At 36.3% G+C, this 23,118-nt stretch overlaps 1 protein-coding gene across 1 annotated transcript in view; it reads left to right on the top strand.

Moving 5' to 3' along the window:
* TENM3 (teneurin transmembrane protein 3) overlaps positions 1-23,118 on the top strand; it is a 1,295,372-nt gene that overhangs the window by 1,144,058 nt on the left and 128,196 nt on the right. The window contains exon 15 of the mRNA XM_066548306.1: positions 15,225-15,462. Coding sequence (XP_066404403.1) covers positions 15,225-15,462 — 238 coding nt within the window. The remainder of the gene's footprint in view (positions 1-15,224; positions 15,463-23,118) is intronic.

Here is a 23,118-nt window from a genome sequence, read left to right on the forward strand (position 1 = left end):
GTCCATAAATATCCACAAATGTCCACTGAGTTCCTTTAGTCCGTGACTTGGTGCTCCATCTGTTCTAGTGGTCACTCGGGACAGGAGAGGGGATGTGCTGCATGGAGGTATTGAGCACCAAAGACAACTCAGGTGTGGTCACTGCTGCATTGCAACTGCTTTTTTAAGGCTTCTCCTTCATTGGTTTAGTTAGCTAATACTATAGTAATTCCTATAAAATGCAACTCAAATCAAGGTATATACATTTCACTCTTTACCCTTGGGCCTTTTGGGCTAGTTTATAGGGTTTAACATTGCAGTGAGCTCCTCCCCTTGCTCCTAGCTTGGCTAGCAACAAGGGATTCCAGATACAGCAATACCATAACCATAACATGCCAAATAAATCATCATTCAGTTTTCCCAGAGTCTGGTGCATGATAGGGGATGTGATAGTCTCCCTCAATACCATGTGTCTATGAGATTGTTTTAGAAATGAGTCCTGTTTTCTCATTCAATTCTTCCAGGGTGCTATCTGTGACCATAAAGCCTGCTTTTCAAGGCCCAGGATAGTATTCCAACCAGTGGCATGGGCTACACAGTATTTTTCCAACCGTCCAGTGTCGCTTCCACCATTGTAAGCACATGGTTAAAAAAGTACATGGTAATGTGATATAATCGGCCAGGCTTTCCCATATTATTTCAGCCTTCACCCTCTATACCAAAAAGGCTTTAGCTGCTTTACTGGTTTGATTATGGGGCATATTTGACATTCTTGGATAACCTGTGCAATGGCATCAATTCCCCTCAGCCACAAGCCCATCCATCTCTTGCATGCCTTCCTAAATGTTATGTTGTGTCATTAGCCCATCGAGCTATAAAAGTAGCCCACCTTTATGTTCCCAGTCCAGCTCCATCTGAGCCACTTCAATTCTAGCAGTTGGGTCACCTGTCCATTCTTTCAGTGTTCTTCAGTGCCCCAGCTCTTGCGTACGTGAGCATCTTGCGAGGTACTTTTACAATCACATTCTCTACCTGAGCAACAACGTCTTGCCATAATTCAGCAGCCCAGAGGGGTGTGTCACACCACTGTCAGTTGGCCTGCTTCCATTGCTGTAGCCACCACCACCACCACAGAGAGCTTGCCACCATCCATGAGTCAGTACAGAGATAAAGGACTGGCCACTTTTCTTTTTCAGCAGTATCTAAAGCCAGCTTCACTTCAACTCACTTCTGCAAACTGACTTGATTCACCTTGAACTTCAGGACTTTTTGTGTCTTGTCGTGTAGGACTCCACACAGTCAAAACCAGTATACAGTAGGTATTTTGAAGATAAATTAGTCTTTGTCTTTTTCAGAAGTTCTGTACAGCTAGAAGAGGTTCTGAATATAAACCACTGAACATGAAAACTCTTGAGATTTTCCATTTGTCTCTAAAGAAGAGCGTATAATACATGTAATGTGCCATGAAGAAGTCTATACTTAGAAAAATTCAATAGGTCTTCACCCAAATTTTACTGAGCACTATAAAATATTTTGAAATCTATGCGTGAAGCTTGTGATGATATGGAAGAATATTGCCATGCAAGCATCTTATTTTGTAACTGTTCTAGCAACACAAAATAGCTCTTAGTTTTGGTTCAGTATTTCATTGATACTAAGAGATTTGAAAAGTCTTGAGGAGGCTATCTACAAAGTCAGGTTTTTACTCCTAAACATTTGAAAAAAAATATAAAAGAGCAGTTTGATTCAATGATTATTATTAAATGATAAAAACTAAAAGAGAAAATCTTGGAACTGAAACATACCTATTTAAAAATAAATATTCACACATGCAGGGCTCTACCCTGTTTTCATTGCCAGTTTAGGCTACACAATTAATCAGTGCTTCTGTTATCTTGATAATCTGTCTGCTTGCTGCTGTAAATAACTTACTTGCTGGTGAAGTTGCTGACAGCTATTTAGGCTTTCGGCTTTCAAAAACGCTTCTAATTGTACATGTTTGCAGCTTCTTAAAAGCATTTGCTTCTGAGATAATTTTTGCAGCTAATGTACCTCGAAGTCTTCCTGTTTATTTGTATTTATTTTCTTTAGAGTTGTATTTCTAAAGTGTGAATCTCTCTAATAGATTCAACTCACCTGAGACTATAAAGTGACCCAGTAGCTTTTAATGAAAAAATGTTACCTTGTTTGTGAGCTTGGTGATTTATCTTTGTGGAAGACAGGACATTCTCCTGTAATGCCACATGTAACCTGTGAAACCTTGCACCTTGCGTAAGGATGTGCAGATGAAATTTTCACACTAATACCTCTAAAGAGCCAGGAAACTGAGCTGCAGGGAATTCTGTAGGGAGCAGGTGGGATGGGTTACATGTGCTTTCCTACCCACAGGTGGTGGAAACTTGACCTATATCAGAAAAAATCCAGTGATTTTTTTGAGTATCCCCTCCCATTCCCCGATGTGGCAGCAGTGTGGAGTCATCGCTCAGCAGAACACAAACCCTACCCTTCCTCCACCTCTCTGCAAACACATTTGTCTGTGCACTTCTCATTGTAAATTTGTTCTGAGAGCAGAGGACATTTACACATAGAACATCTACCATTTCAGGAGCAGCAAAGAGCTGTTGGTACATAATTGATTTCAGCAGCAAGACCTCTGGACGTAGGGGCTCTTGCTTGCTTGTGATCACACCACTGGCTATGCCAGGAGTAAAAAAAGAGATTTCCTGACGTGCTCTGCTGCGAGCTTACCATGAAACAATTCTCCCTCCTCAAATGTTTGGTTTTAGCCCCCGGTGGTAGTTATAAAAGCATGTTAAATACCAGACTTCTCAGCTTGAGACCATCTGTTTCCCTTGCAATCATGTATACCACCCCCACACACGGGTTCCTTGTCACCAGTGTTGCAGTTTCAGCAGAAGACAAAAAGAAAGGTATTTTCCTATATGATAGTTTAGGCAGAAAACAGACCTGGGAAACATGTTTAGGTGGAGAGGGTGTGATTATGCTAGAAATAGAAGGGTTTTTCTGCACAAGTGGAAGGCAGCAGGCTTTCAGGGAGTCCAGTCATTCAGATCTCTGCTGGCTCTGTGCCTGTGTAAAATCTTGTCCCACTTGACTGGGGCATAGCTTGCTTCATAAATCAGCAGTGTTACATGGTGAGCAAGCTGTCTTCACAAGTGCTCTCCCAGCATACCTAGAATTGCTTTTGCCAAATTTGTTACGGGTGAAATGACAGCTGTTAGGTTTAAAGGGAGTTTACACACTTCCTCTACATTAAGTAATTTGAAACACAAATTCTGCATATGTAGAAATCAGGTTACTATTAGGAGGTTTCAGATAATTTTTTTTTTAAGAACTAAATAGTATGTGGAATCTTTAATGCTACCAGAAGAGCATAAAATTGTAATGAATCATTTTTTTAGTCTTTGCTTATCCTAGAAGAAGCAGCAACATTTCTTTTGATGCTAAAGTTACTCAAAAGTCAGAAGCATCATGGAATGAATTCACCTTGCATTTGCTGATGATATATGGGAGATTTCATCACATTTCACTGCACCATGGTGGTGATATGCTTTGTGCTTATTTGTGTGTATTTGCAAGTGTTTCAAAAACTTATTTAAAAAAAAAATTAACTCTACCCTTCCGGGGTCTTTTTGTGTACGCTATCTAGTTGGCTATTTAAATCGAAGGGGGTAGTGATTTCTCTACCTTTTACTGGTTCTGTCAGTGTCTGTCTGAGAACTACAGCAGTGTTATTAAATGGAAGAGCTTACTATGACATGAATCAGCCATGTTTTTTTAAGGAGCTTGGTTTGGGAAGAAGCTGTAAAGTTTACCTTGAAACTGATGTGAAAGATCATCTGCTGGAAACTTTGTAGCTTTGTAGCAGCAACACAACTAAGACATAATGAAAATACATCCAGGAAAGACAAAACCTACAGTCATTTGTGAAAATTATATATAGAATTTAAGTGTAAGAAGAACTGATTTTCTCATTTGCTGTTTTATAAATTCTTTTTAAAATTATGAACTTTCACCCCTTTTTGTTTCATATAGAGCAAAACTGTTTATTATCACTAATTACAGTAAACTGTATTTTAATTATCATTAATACAGTAAACTTATGCTTAAACTGTTCAGTATACTGCTGTCCTTCACAGCACTTGCAAAATACATAGCGAACACATAAAAGTCTCTAATTAAATCACTCTCCATGTCCACTTATACCTCTGAATTTATAGATTTGTTTAAAATGCTGTGCTAGGTAGGGAAGAGTTTTGTTGATAAGTTACATGAACTGAGGCAGTGAGGTTGACAGGTAGTTTTTGTTTCAACTCTTAGAAATTCAAAGTTGAGGTTTGATTTGAGGGTTAATGACTCAATCTTGCTACTGAAAAAGGAAGCAGCTGTACTGGAAACCCAGAATACCTTTTAAGAAATCTTTTGCAATGGATTTGTTCTTTTGATTGATACCTAACTAGGTTTGATTGTCATTAGAATAGAATAATATCTTACTAAAATCAAGAGTGGTTTTGTTGGGTTTTTTTTTCATAAGGAGGAAGAGGAAAATTCTAATTCAGATGTAAGCCTAAAAAGCTTATTTAAAGTCATTAGAGAACAATAGTTCTTTAGTTTGCTCTTGTGGAGGCCTCCCCCTATTATGCATTTCTCTTCCTTGACACAGTTAAGAGAAAAAGTATTTAAAAGCTATTTTGGAACCTTGGTTCCCTATTCTTTTCCTGTCTTTCATAATCTGCTTATTTCTTATACTTGATAACCAATCAATTAATTGATTTGGAGACAAGAATTCACCTGGTGGTGTTCTGCTTTTTTTTCCCTCTTGCTCTAAGGCCCAAGCTTCAGTCTGTAAGAATTTTTGCTTTGACTCTAGAGGCCAGGATTAAATTCCTTTTTTAAAGTCAAGCCAGAGTAAGCATCTCACTTCTATGTTTTCCATAAAATTTTGATTATTATGATTTTTCTAATGAAACTGTATATGCTTTCTCATTTTTCTCAGAACTTTTCTCTCATCTCTTCACTTTTGTGAGGTCTCCTCTGTGTGTTATTCATTCAACCCCTTTTCTGTGCAATTCTACCGTTTTCCCCCATGGATTTCTTTTCATGTCACTGCCCCTGTTCCGTTTTCATTTCCTCCAAAGCAAAACATGAATCCCTCTTATCTGAGTTCTTTCAAATCTGATGAAACAAACTCACCTGTTTTTGCTTAGAAGTTTTATGTTGTGTGTTCCCATTCCTGGCTTATCTTTCACAGATTTTATTAGTGTGGCCTTGTGTGTACAGACAAGGGTTGAGCGTGCAGAAATTGGTAAAGAATTTAATTGCTTTTAACGAACTAATTTTAGCAGACTTTCAAACTGCTTTTGGATTTGTAAATTTGCAAAATGTTCAAGGGATGGCATTAACTATTGCAAGTCCATGACAAAAACTTCAGTTGACCTATTTAATGGAGAATTTTTCCTCTGGCTTTTGAATTTGAGGAAGACTAGGGGTTTGCTCCTTCTTCATGAATGTCAGCCATATGTCAATAAAAGTCAGGTTTAATAGTGAAAGAACCTTTAGATGCTATTTTATTTATTGGGCAGAAAGGCAGGTTTTTGCAGCACTGGTTGTGTCATCTATAAGCATTACATAATCATGACTTGTGAGTGTATTTTTTCAGGTTAAAGGTTTTAAGAGTTTAGGTTTTCTTAACCTGTACAGTAGTAACTATGCTTCTAAAATAAATAGCTTTGGCAAATTGTTTTTCTTGGAAGTGGTAGGAAATAAAATCAGAAGACAAAGGAAAATATTCACATAACTCACTCTGGATTAATGATTTTGGATAGGAACCAAAATTATCTAACACTTGAAAATGCTAAGAAATCTATTAAGAAGGCATACATCAGACTTTGCAATGGGAACTGCGTTTAACTCCAGCTAATCATGGGGTAAGAGACGAGTACATGTATTAACACACTTTGAATCATTGTAGGACGTACCCAGTTTACAGCTGAAGCATAGTTCTGCTTTTTGACATTCATTTATAAATCACAATTTTTGCAGTCAAAATTAAGTGTCTGTATTTGATATAAACATAAGGTGCAGGGTGAGCAAAGTGGGAAATGGCATACTCTGAATCATTTCACCTGTGTTTTACAGGCAGGTTTTGGCTATGTACTTCAAATTTTTTCAAATTCATTCCAGTCCCCTGTCACCATTTTGGAAAGCTGAATTTTTCTCCTTGTACAAAGTCTTTCAGCTGGACTTCTCCAGTTTTGTTTCATGTTTTGTTTTCTTTCCATTGAAACCTCAATTCTGTGATTAATAAATTAATCTTCAATTTGTTAAGTGAAAGCATGTTTCTCCACTGATTTCCATGAGTTAGCAGCAAAGAAGATTGTATGAAGCTAACAATAAGTGCATAACTTTCTCACTTCAGACTCTAAATAAGAATGAAAGGTGATTTAATTTATGAAGACAGATCTGCTCTGATTAGAAAAAAACATGACTTAAGTGAAGCCTGTGGTCTTGGTGATCCCCCTTGTCACAGACCATTTGTCTAGGAGACTGCTATACCCCAGTGGGGGAAAAAAACCCCAAGCCCACAGTCATGAAAAACATCAGAACCCCACTGTGGAGAAGCCAGGCCAGGAGCACACCGCTGAAGGCTGCATTATTATATTTAGAATCTCTGGATAATACAAGCTGAGTGTCATTTTTGTGTCTCAAGTGAGCAAGCTTTTCTTATTTCTCACAGTGTGATACCAACTTTTCCCAGTTTGATATCCAGTTAAATTGTTGGAAATAAGTCAATGACATTTTACCAGTGGAGGATTTTGTTAGGTTTTACAGACCTCGGATCCTAAAAAGAGAATATAAATAAATATCTATTAGTATCCCTGCTAACTACTGTGTGGGTTAGGCTGGGGTGGAAGGAGATGGCATTTGTGTAATACAACAGCAGGATTGGAAGTACACTATTGCTTCTCTTTCTTCCTGTGTGCTTAGCTGCCATCTTGGGTTTTATACCCTCTGTTTTATTTCATTTTCTTGTAAAGCAAAATCCTAAGTATGTTACCCCAGCAGGTTAAATTTCAATTTACTTAGCAGTGTTTCTGTATTTTTTCTTCTTTCATCTTTCTTCTTAAATCCCTCTGGGGATAAATAGGCCACTATTAGGAAGATTGTTTCCTGAACTAGTTTCACTAGTGCTTTTTCACTGAAGCTGAAATATATATCTCAGGTTCAGCTTTCATAAGGTGATTAAGCTTCCACAGTTCAGCTGAAAACCAGCAAAGTCCAGTTTATTTTGTTACTTTAAATGACTGCCTTAAGCATGGAAACATCAGTGGTTTTCCCTGATCCAGGTGGTATTTGTTCTCCAAATCTGAGCTCTTTCACCTTACATGCTTTTGTAGCTACTTTTTGTTAGCTGGGCCCTTATATAGGTACCAGGTAAGAAGACATTATTTCTTTATGGTAGTTAAATTAAACAGATTTTGCCTGCCATAATATTGACTGTGTGTTACATATGTATTGAAGGGGTTAATGGAGTGACTGCAGGCTGGAGGTGTTTCTGTTGGAATGCTTTGAGAATCGGTTCCAGCTAATGGAAAAAATGCTTTAAAAGTGAGCTGGTTCCATTCCCACAATGAACAACAGAGAGTGGAAACTACATTTAATAAACCTTTCGAAAGTAAATCCTGCCATTTTTCCTTCCACCACCACCTGTTGAAGAAATGCCCACTTTCTTCTCACACTGCAGGATTCCTTCCTGCAGTGTATTTGCCTTACTCTCTTAGGTAACGATAGAAAAGTCTTTGGACAAAAACATACTAGAAAAATACATTTTGCTCATGTGTCATCTAAGGCCTAAGTTTTATGGACTTTGCAAATTTTTGCTTAAATGGCGGGTGGACCAAAAATAGCCAGCCTTAATATTCCTTCTCAGCTGCCCCTAACTATCTGGTTTCCAGTAAATTTAAGAAATTTGACTATATGCATCTTGTTTTACAAATATGGATGCTGCAAATTAAGATCCTTGTTGTACTTGGATTACAGGGGAATGTTGCGTCTTCTGTTCTACCTGTGTGCCATTTTTATTTTAAATTTATTTCAGGGCATTTAGAAGATTTGGCAAACATAACCCTTTACTTATTTACTTAACTAAAACATTATTACATTTTTTGTTGTTCAGAGGGTTTTTTTACTCTAGAGTTCTCATGCAAAGTGGAGGGGCTTACAGTAGTATTTTTGCTTTGCTAATTAAGGTGATTATATACAGATTTAAATTAAGTAAGAGTTTTGTTCTGTTGATAGATGCTGCTGAAAAATCCAAGGTTTATTTTCCATTGAGAATTGGCATGATTTTAAATGCAAGGCATATTTGTTGTGAACCATGAACAGTCTTTATGAGACCTGAAGAAGATTTGTGAAAACAGCCTGTAATAAAAATCACACATGCTTCATAAAACACTACTTGATAGATATCACTTGCACCATTAAGAACTAAACGACAAAGGATGTAATTTCAGTTCTGGCATACAATATTAATCGAAAGGCTTTAAAGCATCTTGCTGATGGGAACTATGACAACATGACATTGAAGAATAACAAACTGGAGACATCTATCTTAATCAGATTTTCAAAGTAAATGTCATAAAATAGAAAGTTATGTTATCTATCTTCATAGGGTCACATATCATATAGGGTACAGCTTTTCAGCTTGTTTATTCTAAAAATACCAGGGTCAAAAAAATGTGCCTTTCAAGTAAGTTTAAAGCTCAGTTAATATTCTTTACAAAGTTTTTGGGAATAGATTAGTAACTGGTGCTTTCTGTTTCTGCAGCAAGGTTATAAAACATTAGGGAGAGCTGAATTATAAAACAGCTGAGAATGCACAAGTATTATCCATATGAAGATGTTGAGGGAAAATATTATGCTCAGTGGATGTGAAATAGAAAGACAAAGTTACAAGTGTACCTTTAACTGGAAGAATTATGCCCCTGTAGATAACACAGCTGAAAGACATTGGTAAAAGTATTTTTTCTTCAGTTCCTAAAGCTTGCAGATATTTTGCATGACTTGTTTCTTTGTCTTCCTGTGTGTATTTAAGTGGTAAAGAACAATATCCTTATAGTGTGTGGGAAATGATCAACATGTACTTTGTGGTTTAAACACCACTGTTGCATGTTAGGGACTCCTACTGCCCTCCAGGGAGTTCCAGCGACTTCTCTCCATTCATCATCTGGTCTTAGACAGATACTACATGAGAACCATGGGATCATTTTGAGTTTCTCCACAGTCAAGTAAGTCTTTCTTCCCTTTCAGGACAGAAGTCTTTATTTCTCTTTAAAAAGTAAAGTCATGTTGCAATCTAAAGAATATGGCAAAATTAAGGTTTTCTTTATTATTTCTTCCAAATTTAGAATCATAAGCAAGGCAATGCAATCTTTCAGAGCTTATCCTGCATTAAATTCACTGATAGTTTCTCAGTCCCAGATAGCTTGACAGGTTTTCAGACCCTACAGGCATTGTACTGATGAGGAGACAGACACTGGCCCACTTTGATCAAGCTACTTGTTTGACTTTTGCCCCTTTTATATTATAATAGTATACACACACAGACACACACGGTGCATATCTAGATCAAAGTGTCCTTGTCACTTCTCCTTATGCTGTCACCATGTATCGAGCACAGAGGAAGTCAACAGCAGCGACTATGGGTTAATTCTGTTTCCATCTCTATGTCCATTAGGTATAAACCAAGCAGAAAAGGATGGGCAAGCTGACAGCAAATCAGAGTGAAAGGACTCTCCTCTCGTGGTAGGCAGTCTGTCACCACAGTCCCTGGGTTGAGTGTGAGGCTTGGATCCTTGCAGCATTTGGCAGAGCAGAGCAAATTTGGACGTGAATGAGACTAAGCAAAATACTTGGGATTAACCACAAAATAAGCACAAACAGCAACTTGTTTTAAATTACCCCTATGGCTTATAGTAAATGATCAGAAAGGAAGCTTTGAGCCTCACACACCGTGGCAGGAAAAACTGAACTGAAGCAGTGGTTCATTCAAAAGACAGATCTGCCTAATTGCAAATGAACACTTAAATACTCAATTTTTTTTCTCCACACATAACCTTCTTTATGTTTTCATTAATTAAATATGGCTTCTCATGGAAGGTGCTCCCAGACCAGAGACTTGTGGAGTGATTGGTTTTAGTTGCCCACAGGATCCCTGAAGCTGTGGCCGTAGTGGTGCAGGTAGCCTGTCTTGCCCCTCCATAAGCAGGAACCTAAAAAAAGAGCTCCTTTGGGAGCTCTAGGAATAATTAAGCCATAATACCTGCTCTTTTCAATTTGCAGGGACTTCTGAGGTAAATCCCACTACTGCTTACAGTGCTTTTGGAGATGTGACCATTTGTCAGTTAGGTAAAATTTCAAGTCCATTGAAGGGTTTTATTGAGGAAATCAAACCAGGTCTTATAGAAATTATTTTTACTGCTAGCAATCTAGGGCTAGCAGATCAGGGACCAGTGACCTGCAAACAAAAGGTTGTGTTCTTTTAAAGTTTTCTGAACATTTCATGCATTTTCTAAAACATTGAGTCTACTCCAGATTCTTACATCTAGTATGGGTTATGGATATTTCCTTTACCGTGGCAGAAACTTTAGTAAAAGAGAATAGAAAAGGAGCAGCCTGACCAGAAAGAGTTAAGACTCTCGTAGACATCGATATTGAATAACATTTTGTTCACGTTTGAAATGTTTATATCATAATGGAAGACTTTGCTTTTGTGTTTGTCATGGGAACTCTAAGTTCACATTAGTTATACTCTGTTTAAAAGCCTAATTCTTATCAAATGGAAATCACCTCTCTTTTTCTTAGATGAGTAGCTAGCTGACAGGTCTCAATGATCCATCTGTTATAGAAAGACACAAAATATGAAACAAATGACTTTTTGTCATGGATGCTTGGTCTGCTTTTCTGCCTCTGAATTAGCCCCTTTCCCCCACATGGCTGTAGGTATCATAAAAGTCTCTCCTTCTTATGCTGTTAAAATTTTGTAACAATTAAATGATAAAATTAATTAAATGTAGATTACTTTTTGAAAAATAAAAGACAAAAAGGTTTTGTGAAAGGCTACAGAATTGCATATAATTTACCTCTGCAGTTGAAATCGCTGCTTTGCTTCACTGTGATTCCCCAGGGAAAAGAACAATTTAAATATGTTTTGAAAAAAGTCGTGTAACTGTAGTAAGACAGCTTTCTACCCAATTTCTTGTGACTTTTTGGAGTTCTGTGCATATGTTCACACACATAATTATCTGATGTTGACTTACTCAACAAATGCCTTAAAAGCGTGGGGTTTGTTTGTTGCACCTGAAGAACTTTGACAGATTGGTTGCCGGACCAGTTTACGTTTGCTTCTCGCTGCAGAAATCTTCTCTTTAAGATGAATGGGATTGCTCTACAGTCATTAAGGTCTAAACCAAACAGGAACATTATAATTAAAACCTTACATCTTTAGACCTAAACCTACCTGTACCTACCCATATCTGCTTAATTTTAGAGTAAATTAGACATTCCCATTTAGATTAAATCAATTAAGATAGCTTTTAAAATCCAATTTAAAGCAAAGCAACTGTTCCTCTCTGGAATAGTTTTTAAGCATTTCAACCCAATTGTAATTTATCAAATTTGAATGCTTTTTCTTCTAATAAGTGGTTTGTTGTGAGGGAGCTGGCCAAGTCCCCGGGCTGCTGTATTTCAATAAACAAGGGGAGATGTATTTCCCTCTAGGATTCCAATGATTGAAAGGGAGGAAAGAGAAGTTACAGGGTCTTGACACTCAATATTGCAGCACATGGAGGGCTGTTATTACAGCGAGTAGTGTCCAGTGCTGCAGATTTTATGAAGTACATATCGTGTCATCCCACTCTACTTATAAACTTGTTAAGTAGGAAAAGCAAGAAAACTGCAACTATTCTGACAGTAATGCTGATTTCTCAGGACAGCAGTGTGAATCACTTAACATACATGCCTCAGTTTCCCTGCATTTGCAGTGAGAACATTTTCAGTGTCACAGGGATGTTGAGAGGTTCTTACTCCATAAGACTGATAGCTTTGTCTGAAAGCCTCAGGAATACTGAAAGCTGTTCTTTAACACTTAACTCCTTAAAGGAGTAAAAAAGGAAATCTGGCTCCAGCTTAAGAATGCCATTCAAAACACGACTATTGTGATGATTCTTCCTCACAAATCAGTGGGGCAACATTAGGGTTTTGTTAGAAATTGTGCAGCAATCAAAGGACTGTGTATTGGGGAAATCTGGCAGGTTGGAGAAAAGATCCAAAAAGCAGTCCTCAGTGATCTCTCGCTCAGAATGACAGTGTAGGACTGAGTAAATGTAGAGGAGTATAGATTTTAGGTCTGTGGATTTATGGAAAATCTAACTTTGTTAAGTGCAACTCTACCTGTAGCTTTTGCACAATTAGAAAAGAAATAAATCGTTCCAGATTTTTCAGGCATTTTTGATTTTGAGGAAGCTGTAGATTCCTTGCCAACTGAAGCCACCCTCAGACACAAGAAAATGTCACTTGTCAACATTCTGTGGAGAGAAAATGGGATTGGAAGACAAATGATCTTTGCGAAATCGCACTTGGATGGCCTTCTAGCTCTCTTCTAGCCTCTCTTAACTTCTTTTATATGTTCCTCTGTATCTTCAGTTAGTAAATTTTGTATGTTATTTAGCAGAAGGGTCTTTTGGTTCACGGTAAATTTATAGGGAAATAATCTAAATCCCAAATAGTGGCCTGCCTAGCTGGCCTGTGGTTGAGTAATCCAATTTCATTCTTCCAGCGTGTTTTGAGAGTAATTATTAAATCTGTGCATTTATTTGTGGAGTATATAAATTCTCTTTACAGAACCTTCACCATCCATCTTCCTCATGGGGTAGAGTGTGTGGGAAGGTGTGACATCTACCTGAGACAAAGCCTGGCACTCCCACCCTCCTTTGTGCAAGAGAACAATGATGATCAATCCTCTACTTTGTCTTTAGCAGAGAATGCTGCAGGACCTTTAGTACTTAAAATGATACACTGAAAGATTGATTTTCAGCAGAGACTGTAAATGAGAGGAGAAACTAATGAACAAGAGGGATGTCAGGATAACATTTCAGCTGACAGGAGCTGCAGTGGAAGAGAGTTTTGCACTGATCATGGCAAAACTGTCCAAAAAGGCTAGGCTGGTAGGAGAGTCAAAAAGGGGAATAAAGAAGAAAAGTCTGATCCTAAGAACTATTTAAATTAATTTATCTATCCAATTAAAATAAACTCATGTGAATTACTTCATTCCACCTGCCATTCTTCTGTAATTTTTGTAATTAATTAGTGTAATTAATAATTTATATATTTGCATATACATGTGTGTAAATACTTAGACACGTGCACATATATATTTTTTTATATACACATGCACCTATGTATTACAAAATATAAGGCCACAGTTAATTTTGCACCAGCTGATAAATAGCACCAGCTTGTTATCTAAATCAGATAAAATTTTAAGAGATATGGGGAAAATTCTTTGCTCTAGTGTTGGTCTGTTAAGTTTCTTCAGTTGGCTTGTTGAAAGGTGGCTTAAAGCCCTTGACAGTGATTATAATCACATGGAGTGACAGCCTTTGTGTCAGTGTTGGTGAAGATAAAGTTTATCAGTTGTATCCTACCTGGACTGGAATTTGCATTAATACAGTAGGGATTTGGTGTTGAAAATCTCACTAGCAGTATAAATGCTGTTATTCTTTTAACAAGAGATTCAGCATTGCTGTTGTTTGCGACAAAAGTCGTGTTGACCACACAAAATCACTGGAAAGAAGAATGTGGTTCTCAGAAAGGAAATTATTACAAAGACTTGGTTTTTCTGTTTAAGTCTATTTCTTAACGTTTTCATGTTGTCTTATGTTCACAACCTCAGAAATTGTTAAGTTAATTTTGTAGCAGTCACCTGTAAGTTATTGGAAACATCTGTTTCAACAGAAATACTTTTCCTGTGTTCTCTGTACCAGAGTTTTATTATTGAGTTTGTAACAATTTGCAATTATAACCAGTTCCAAAAGGGAATTGCTTATGGAAATCAAACAGCTAATTAAAAAACTACCTGAAAGCTTTTGCATTGAGAGAAGTGCATGTCCTGTGTCTTCTGCGCTGCTTAACACTTGCATTTATATTATGAAGTATGTTCTGCTACATTAGTGTAAGAAATAGATTGCAATTTTAATTACATAATTGTTAAGTGTTACGTGTTTAGGAGTTAGTTTTGGGTGCATTGTGTTGTAAAATGTTTGTCCTGTATTTATGACTTATTTGCCAGTGATTTAATGGAACAGATTGCTAAAACCTAACATTGATAGAGATATTTAATTGCAGGTTTTGCTGTTTTGAGATTTTGAGTTTAAGCTTTATGAGTGTTGTGTGCTTTGGTTAAGCCAGAAAATATTTCTTTTTGTTTCGAATGGCCTGACTCTCTTATCACCTGTGACTTCCTCCAAGCTGTATTTATATTGCATGGTGTGAAATTGGAAAATCTGTTCTGTGTGCGTTCTAATGGATGTGACGGTCATTAAGTATATGAGTCTTCTGACGTTGTAATCAGATGTGAATCAGTCTGTTAAATATCCATGAAGCAACATCTGCTTCACAGAGTGACCTTCTGCTAAAGAATACTTAGCATCTATTAGCAGATCATAGTGCAGATCTGCCTTATTTGAAATGCACTAAACTAGAGTAGTCTACTGCTGTTTAGCAACTAGCTTGTAATAATTTATTGCAGTTAAATAAAGCTTAAAATCTCCATTAAATAATTATAGGGATTATATCCATTTTGAAGACCTTTGTGTTCTATTGAAATTACCCATTTAATTTCAGGGTTGGTTTGTTAAAAAAAGCCGAAGTCTAAAGGCGCATTAGGGGATCTGTCAGATGCTATTTTCTGTAGGTGTTAATAAAACCAGATTAAAAAAAAAAAACTGAAACAAATTAAAACCAAAAGCAATTTTACCATCTGTTGTGTATTAATTAGAACTTGGTGTATCAAGGGTAAACTTGCTCTTACAGAATGTCACTGAATGTCTGCTAATAGAATAATATGCAAATATATTAGATGATAGGATTATATTGAATTTCTCATTCTGCTTTGGTTGTAGCAAATGCCAAGATGTATAATGAACTTTAATTTTCTTTCTTCTTAGAGCAACCTCCAAATAACCAAGGCCAGTCGACCCTGCAGCCTTTGCCACCTTCTCACAAGCAACATTCAGCACAGCATCACCCATCCATCACCTCACTTAACAGAAACTCACTGACAAATAGGAGGAATCAGAGTCCGGCCCCGCCGGCTGCCTTGCCCGCCGAGCTGCAAACCACACCTGAGTCAGTCCAGCTGCAGGACAGCTGGGTGCTTGGCAGTAATGCACCTCTGGAAAGCAGGTAATTACTTAGGTACTACTGCAGACTGTGGCAATGCTAGAGAAAACATTTACCTTAATGAAAGTTGACCTGCAGATAATACTTCCCCTCATTCAGCAAGCAAAACTGGAAAATTTTCAGTCCTGAAAAATATGTCCCCTCTCTAAAATTCTCAGTGACACTCTTCTCCCTCCTATTCCAGAGTAATTAGAGTATATTAATTTTTCCAGACAAGCATTTCCCTTCCTTTTCATAACCTGTGGCTTTTGCCTGTTTGAAGAAATTTCTTGCCTTGCTTGCTAGAAATGTGTCAAATATGTGCTGTCATACAGATCAAATGTCAAATAACATTCTGTAATAGTTTTTAACTCTTGTACTTGGTACCTTTAAAGAAATACTTACGTGAAGCTAAGTGTTTTTAAAGGTACTGAGATTTGGTGAGATGAAAGAACTGAGTTTCAGTGTAATGATTAATTTGTCATTGGTAACTGCCTCTAGGAAAGAAGCAGCTAATATGAAGAGTCACACTAGCTTTTTTAGATGCAGAAGAATCTATAAAAATTTTGATAGGACTTACTGGCACAGAGCTGAATTTACCTACAGTGATTAATTAGTACTCATGTAACACTCAATCAGCACTAATTTTTTATTAAGGAAAGCCATAATATTCCGATTTAGTTATTAAACTGAGCGTTTATTACTATATTAAAGTTGACAGTAATTCTTGAAAGTGTTTGTGAAATCCCTTCAGTTTATGCTTTGAATCCCTTTATACTATGATTCATAGCAAAGTAAAGATGATTTTGACCAATTTAAAGCATACCTGATCTTAAGATTCTCTTTTAAGTAGTTTTGGTTGCCATAGATGTTTCAGGCAACTCCTCTGTTAGACAGTTTGGAATGGCTATTCCTTCTCTTAGTTTTCTTGGACTCTCCTGTGCTGTTTGAGACATAAGCACTGTAGAACAGCATTCCACTGAAGAGATTTCATCATCATATTCAAACAGTTTAGTACTTTAGGAAAAAATTTTCTTATAGAACTAATAAGTTTGTAGTGGGGAAGAAGATGTTTGATGTTTTCCTGATGGTAGTTAATCTTAAGTAGATGGGTAAGGTCTTTGATGTTTGCTTCTATTGCCATATTTTTATTGTCTTTATAAAGGTGTAGGACTACTTGAATGAGAATGCCACTTCCATTAAACCTTAAGCATTTTTTTGCAGAGTAAAGTCTTTTCATCTTTTAAACATTTCTGATGAAAACCTAAGGGTATTTTGAGTGTTCAAATTTTGAACATTGTGAATGTGGTAAAATGTAAAAATTTCATGTAAGAACTGACAGAGCCCTACTACTTTGGTTTTTTCTAATAGTCTTACTTGGTTGGAACTCTGGAGGTGTAGAACCCGTCTTATTTGTCATTGATTTTTCCCCTTTTGGTTAAGGTTCCCTCCTGAGTGTGATTTTCAGGCTCAGTATCAACTGTATTTACAACTTTGTGATAGATGTCTTCCTTGACCCTTTTCTTGGACTAAAAAAAGTTCATCTCCTCTTTGGCAATATTTTAATTTATGCTTTTTGTTGAGGCTTTTCTTCCTTCTCTCTTTTTTTTTTAAATTTGACTTAGATGACAGCCATTTAGAGGTAGAGAATGTGAATGTCAGCCTGTACACACAACTGTCTTTCTAGCTCTGTAGACTCCTACTGATGATGGGTGGCATAAAAATGACATACAGTTTGCTGTCATGTATAGCTGGGCAGTGATTGGCTGGCTTTGTGTATGTGCACGTAGGAGAGAGGGATGTGTTTGCAAAGCTTGGGGGAGGTTTTAGTCCCTGTCGTTCTGCAGTAGTAGTGAAAGTGATTTCAAAAGATATATATTCCATAATATTGGATTCTGTTGTGTTTTTAATAGGATATATGGCAGTTTGGCTCTGTGCAAAGTACTGTGAACAAGAACTAATGGATTTGTGTGAAACATTGGTGTTACTGGCTAAAAAGATGTGAGGTTACAGACTGTGAGGCTAAAAACTGTGAGGTTACAGATCAATGATGTCCAACAGAAACTCCAATTCACATTTTTTTAAATATAAAAAGACTGCTTAAATGTTTATGAGGACCTAAAACTGCAACTTGAGTGAGTTATGTGAATGTTTCTTTAATCTTTGATCCAGTCTTTAAATAACAATGAGATTACCAAGCAGAGGTAGAAATTGTCTTCCTTCTGTTTGTGCTCAGTAAAATCTACATTAACAAAAGAACCCAGGACAGTAGAAGAATATTTCCTGTAGGTTTCCTGCAGACTGCAGGACCTTTCATTGAACATTTAATGATCTTTACTATTTGACTGTTCCCTAGCCAGATGTAAGTTAGGTTCATTTGTAGAGCCAACAGATCTGCTGGAGGAGCCAGTACTAGAGAATAATATGAACTTCTAAAGAAATCAAAATTTTTCCATTTTCTTCTTTGAATTACTGGTTGGACAGCCAGAGTCATGTAAATATATGACTACATGTCAGATGTCTGAATATGATAAAAGATCATTTAGTAATTAAATATTAGTGGTTTTTTTATTATCACTAAGCTTTAAGTTTTTATTCAGCTACTAGTTTTAGTAATGATTTCTTGATTACCAGTATCAGTAGTAACCTTCTCATGACTTTGAGTTCTAGTAGGATCTAAATTACTGATATTTAAAAATATATAGTAAATCACTTCTTTAAGTGCTCTCTCTGTTAAATATTTGAATGTGCAGAATTTTTCTAATGCACGGTCAATTATGAATGTTAGAGATGCACAGAGGAAAAGTATGTTAGAACTCATACATTTGTAGATAAAAATAAGCTGGTAGCATCTCTTAGTGCATTTCCTAGGAAGTATTTCATTAATTTCAATCATTGAATGTCAAAGATCAATTTATTGGTAAGAGGTAATTTACATATTCCAGTCAAGGAATAAATCTCTGAGAATATTATGTAACTTCATTCAGAATCTGTGCTAACATGCCAGTGAATCAAAGAGCTTTGCTTTTTCTTCCTATATTTTCTGCAAAAAGTACCTCATTTGAAAGTTGTGAAATCCCATGCAACCCTGGTTGCATTTTGTATGATGGACTGTGAATTTTTATAGAAACTAGCCAAGAAACTAACATGTTTTTCATAGTTTATACAGATACTGCTGAGTCTTCTCTTACAACTGAGTATTAATAGTAGAGTCTTAGGAACATTACTGTATTCAACTACTTAGATACTTATTTTACCAAGAAAAAAAGAGGGAATTGGTTGAAGAAATACTTGATGACTAGAAAATATTTTAATATTTTGAGGAACTTAATTAAAGAACTGGAATACCTCAGAAATATTATAGACAAAATATTTCCTGGAATGTGTTACTTCAAAACTGTTCTGTAAGCTTGAATCCAAGTTCATTTTAGAGTGTGAAGACTTTAGAAACTCTAAAAGTGTGATGAACATACACAAGTGTCATTATTGAGGTGGACTGCCAGTGATCCAATTGCCTTCAATATTGATTAAGGTATGGAACAGGTGTTGATAGTTTCCAGGGAAGTTTTAAATCAATTTGTGTAGAGGCTGATTGATTGTCCACAAAAGCACAGTGTTGCTGGAGGTTAAAGTCTGCTCAAACCCCCTATTTTACACGCTCCACCCACTAAAACAGTGCCTGGTTTAATCAAATTCCAATTGTTCTGATCTATAAGTCTGTCAGGTTTTCACACATGGACTTGATTAGAGATGTTACTTCTATTGAGAAGGTGCATGGTACAAAATAAAGGCAGAAACTGGCGATGGAGTTCAAGTCCTGCTCTTCTGAAGACCCTGTTAAGCACTGTGCTCACATTGCTGATCTGCAAGTTGAAGAAACAGGACTCTGCTTAGATTGCTGACAGCATAAGTGCATTTGAAAAATTGACATGCCATAATTATGGGATCATTATATACAGACATTAGAAATTAAATATTGTTTTCAAATACTAAATCAAAAAAGTTCAGTTTTCTTCTGACATTCTCTTACTGTCAGGTTCTCACTGAGCATCTGTTTGAGTCCTAAAACACCAAGCCCATATGCTTATAAGCTTTCTTTGATGTCAGTAGTGTCTTACTTTAGATTTTTGCTTGATCCCTCTGGCATCTTTCCTGCTCAAATATCCCTTGCTGTCACCATAAGTATTTGGAATTTGATCATGCTGTGTATTTTGTCCCCTGGCTCTTAGGCAAGCACCAGTAGTCCAGAATTTTGTATCATTTGCAGTGTTCCTTGAGTTTATCATCCCTGTTTTCAGAGGTACATAGTCATTGAAGTAAAAATGGACCCAAGTATTTTTTCCCCATATAAATCATTCCCCATTTTAGATAGGACAAAAGAAATAAGCAGTTCTAAACAAAATCATAGTGGCTTACTTAATTTCTCCTCCTCATTTCCTCACTATTCCCTCAGACAACCAGAGACTCTGATGCTTCTTTTGCCTCTCCTGCTGCTGTGCATTGTCATTTGCAGAACATGAGGTCCCCATTCACTCTGGTAGCCAGCTCTCTGCATATTATTCTTGCTGGCTGGGCTGTGCCAGATAGCTAGCAAGAGACTGTCTTTTAATAGTCTCAGTTCAGTTTTATTACTTCATCTCTGGCCCAGCATCATCAAGTAACAACATCCCCCACTATGCGCTGCTCAGTCCTTAAGCCTGCCTTGCCGCAGGCAGCAGTCAGGACTTTTATTCAAGGACTTGCACATAAATAAGGGATCACCAAAGGGTAATGACCACCTAAAGGTAGCCTTATAACACTGAGTCTTCAGGTTACAATCCAGTATGTAGTTGAGAGGACAGCATGGAAGGCAGATAAATCCCACAGTCAGTTTTGCACAAACAAAGTTATGTGGCAGAATTAGTATATTCTTTTTTGTGGGATCATCCCGTTCTTTAATTTGAAATTGCACCTCTAATTTCATTTTTTTGTATCTTTATGTATAGAGAATTAGAAAGTCAAGCAGTCCTTGCAAATGGTCATGACAACCTTATAGAGATGGATGTGTTTTCTCCAACATATCACGATAGCAGTTATGGGTATGTGACTCTTCAGTGTTTGCATGATGCTAACTATTGACACAGAAGACAAAGTGTGATTTTTTAAAAAATTAGACTAAATAATTTGTCATACTGACTCATAGCAGATACAAAACCTTAAGCTTTGACTGCCAAATCTTGCTTGCTTTGACTTAAGACATTAAGAATGCAATTGCCATTGTATTAATTCTCTATGGCCCAATTCTGCAGGCTGTTGCAAACTATTTGCATGATTACACATTTGCCAGGTCCGATCCTTCGTTTGTAATGTATTTACTACTTGGCAAATATTTCTTTTAGAAATATTATGACATATATTATAGCATAAAGAATAACCAATCAAAGAAGTTAACAGGAGTTACATACCTAATCTCTAATATTTTTGCCAGCTAGTTTGAGATTGCAACTGCTGATAAAGATGTAACTTTAAATAGAGAATTACACATAAATTAATGTTTCAATTTGTTTAAGTAAAATTTCTATTTTAGAATTGTCCCATATCTACTTAACTTTGTCGATAATCTGTGTCTAATTTTTGAACTATTTCTTGGCATTCTTATGCCAAATCAGTATAATTCATTTCTGTTCCACACACACACAGAAAAAAAACCCTGACAAAGCAGTACCATTTTTGAATTGTTAATCATAAATTTACCTTTCTCTGTTAATTTGTTTATGCTCCACTAAAAATCAAATTTTTATGTCCAACCTCTATTTTGTTAATGGTAACTCCTAACTTCATAAAAGGGACAATGCGCTATTTGATTAAATTAGGAGATCTGCAGTTGCCTACTAATTAATCTGTAATATATATTGACACAGTACATCGATCTGCTTCTCCCAAAAACTCTTAAGCTTTCACCTAGCCACAAATTAAAATCAACAGCAGGAAGAGAATTGTATGTTAAATTCAATTAGTCAATCATTATCAGCAAACGCAAAGATATTGCAGATATTTGCCAGAAGATCCCAATATATTGTCTTCATGGTAAAAATGTAAGCATAGTGTATTAAAACAGAGCAAAGCCAAATATTATTGTTCCCTGTAGAACAATTACCATACAATACTGGTTCAGATGCATAAATGTTGTAGTAGAGTTAATAGACCTGTGCCTGGTTTATGCTTTATATGTTTGTAATAAGATCAACAAATGTAAGTATTTTAGCAAATGGTGTATATGAAATTTCTGTTAGTTGAGACTAATTCAGGTAACAATACAATGAAATTTATCTTGTTTGTAATCCCTTCATTTTTAAAATTATGCTAGCAGGGATCATCTCCTGGTGTGAAAGTTGTCCAGAGATAATAATACATCAGTTCCAAAGCATAATAGATTTGAGACTACAACATGCTATCAGCATGAAGATTCAGTTTATCAGTGTCACTAACATACTGTGTCACAGCTAGAATCATTATATATTTGTTTCTTTGTTTTCATGTCATGCGTTATGATATACTATTTCTTAATTTGTATGGCTTATGGACAGAATATTAATGTAATCAATTTGACAACTTTAGTGTCAAGAATGATTATAGAAATATACATTTTACATAGAAATTGTAATGTTTCATAGGCCTAGACCTAAAGAATAGTTGTTTATTGCTTCAAGAGATGTATTCAGTGTACATTAATTGTCATAAGACAGCTGGAAATCTCAGTGTATTTTAGTGGTATGTATTGTTGGCTTTATTATTTTCTCAGGTTTACAAACATATGTTAGTGTGCCTGTTGACAAATCAGCTTAGTTTGAAGTAAGAAGTCTGTTTTCCTTTTACCTAACTTGGTAGTCCTATTCCCTAAGTTACCTAGGTGTCAAAATCTGAAAATATATAAGATTCACTATTAGCAAATGACTGTATTTAAATTACTTATAGATAAAGCATGCTGGTATTTTCTATTTTTGTATTTTTTCTATATTCCGTATTCTCTGTTTTCTATTGTCCCCGCATTTTCTGAAAATTTCATACTTTTGCAATGTTAGAAAACTTCTGTTGTATTTAAGTAGGACTTCTATGTGAGGAGATTGATTCGGGATTTTTGTCGTCTGTTTGGGAGAAAGTTCAGGAGAGCTGAGTTTAGGGCATGCTCTATTAAACTTAATATGGTAGAGGAGAAAATTGAAAGAGGCTGAGTACAGAAGGGGTAGGAGTGGGTGTCCAAATGGGTAGATGGAGTAGTCCATAAGAAGGAACTGAGACTGGCTGGTTAAGCAAGGTGGGAGACAGATGAAATGCTGGAGGACTAGAGGCTGAGTATCTACTATGAAAATGGAGATAATTTCTTGTCCTTTACTGCTTGTGATTATTTGTGAAATCCTTTTGAATTGTATGCACCTCATCACCTATGGGACTGACTCAGCATGGGGATAAACCTTGGCTACTAGCATATGCTCTACTAGTGACAGAGGCCAGAAATAATCAAACCATAGATTTTCTGTGATGGCCTATGCAGATGAGAAAGCTTTCAATATGATTTCTAAAGTTTCTTCAAACTTTCTTAAATAAAATCACAAGTTAACACTTTAGTTAAAAAAGAAAAAAGCATAAAGCTAGCACAAAAAATTTGCAAAGTTAAAAGCTAACTTCTTTCTGCAGTTTCTT

This window comes from Molothrus aeneus, chromosome 4 (assembly GCF_037042795.1).
Source record: "Molothrus aeneus isolate 106 chromosome 4, BPBGC_Maene_1.0, whole genome shotgun sequence".
Classification (NCBI taxonomy): Eukaryota; Metazoa; Chordata; class Aves; order Passeriformes; family Icteridae; genus Molothrus; species Molothrus aeneus.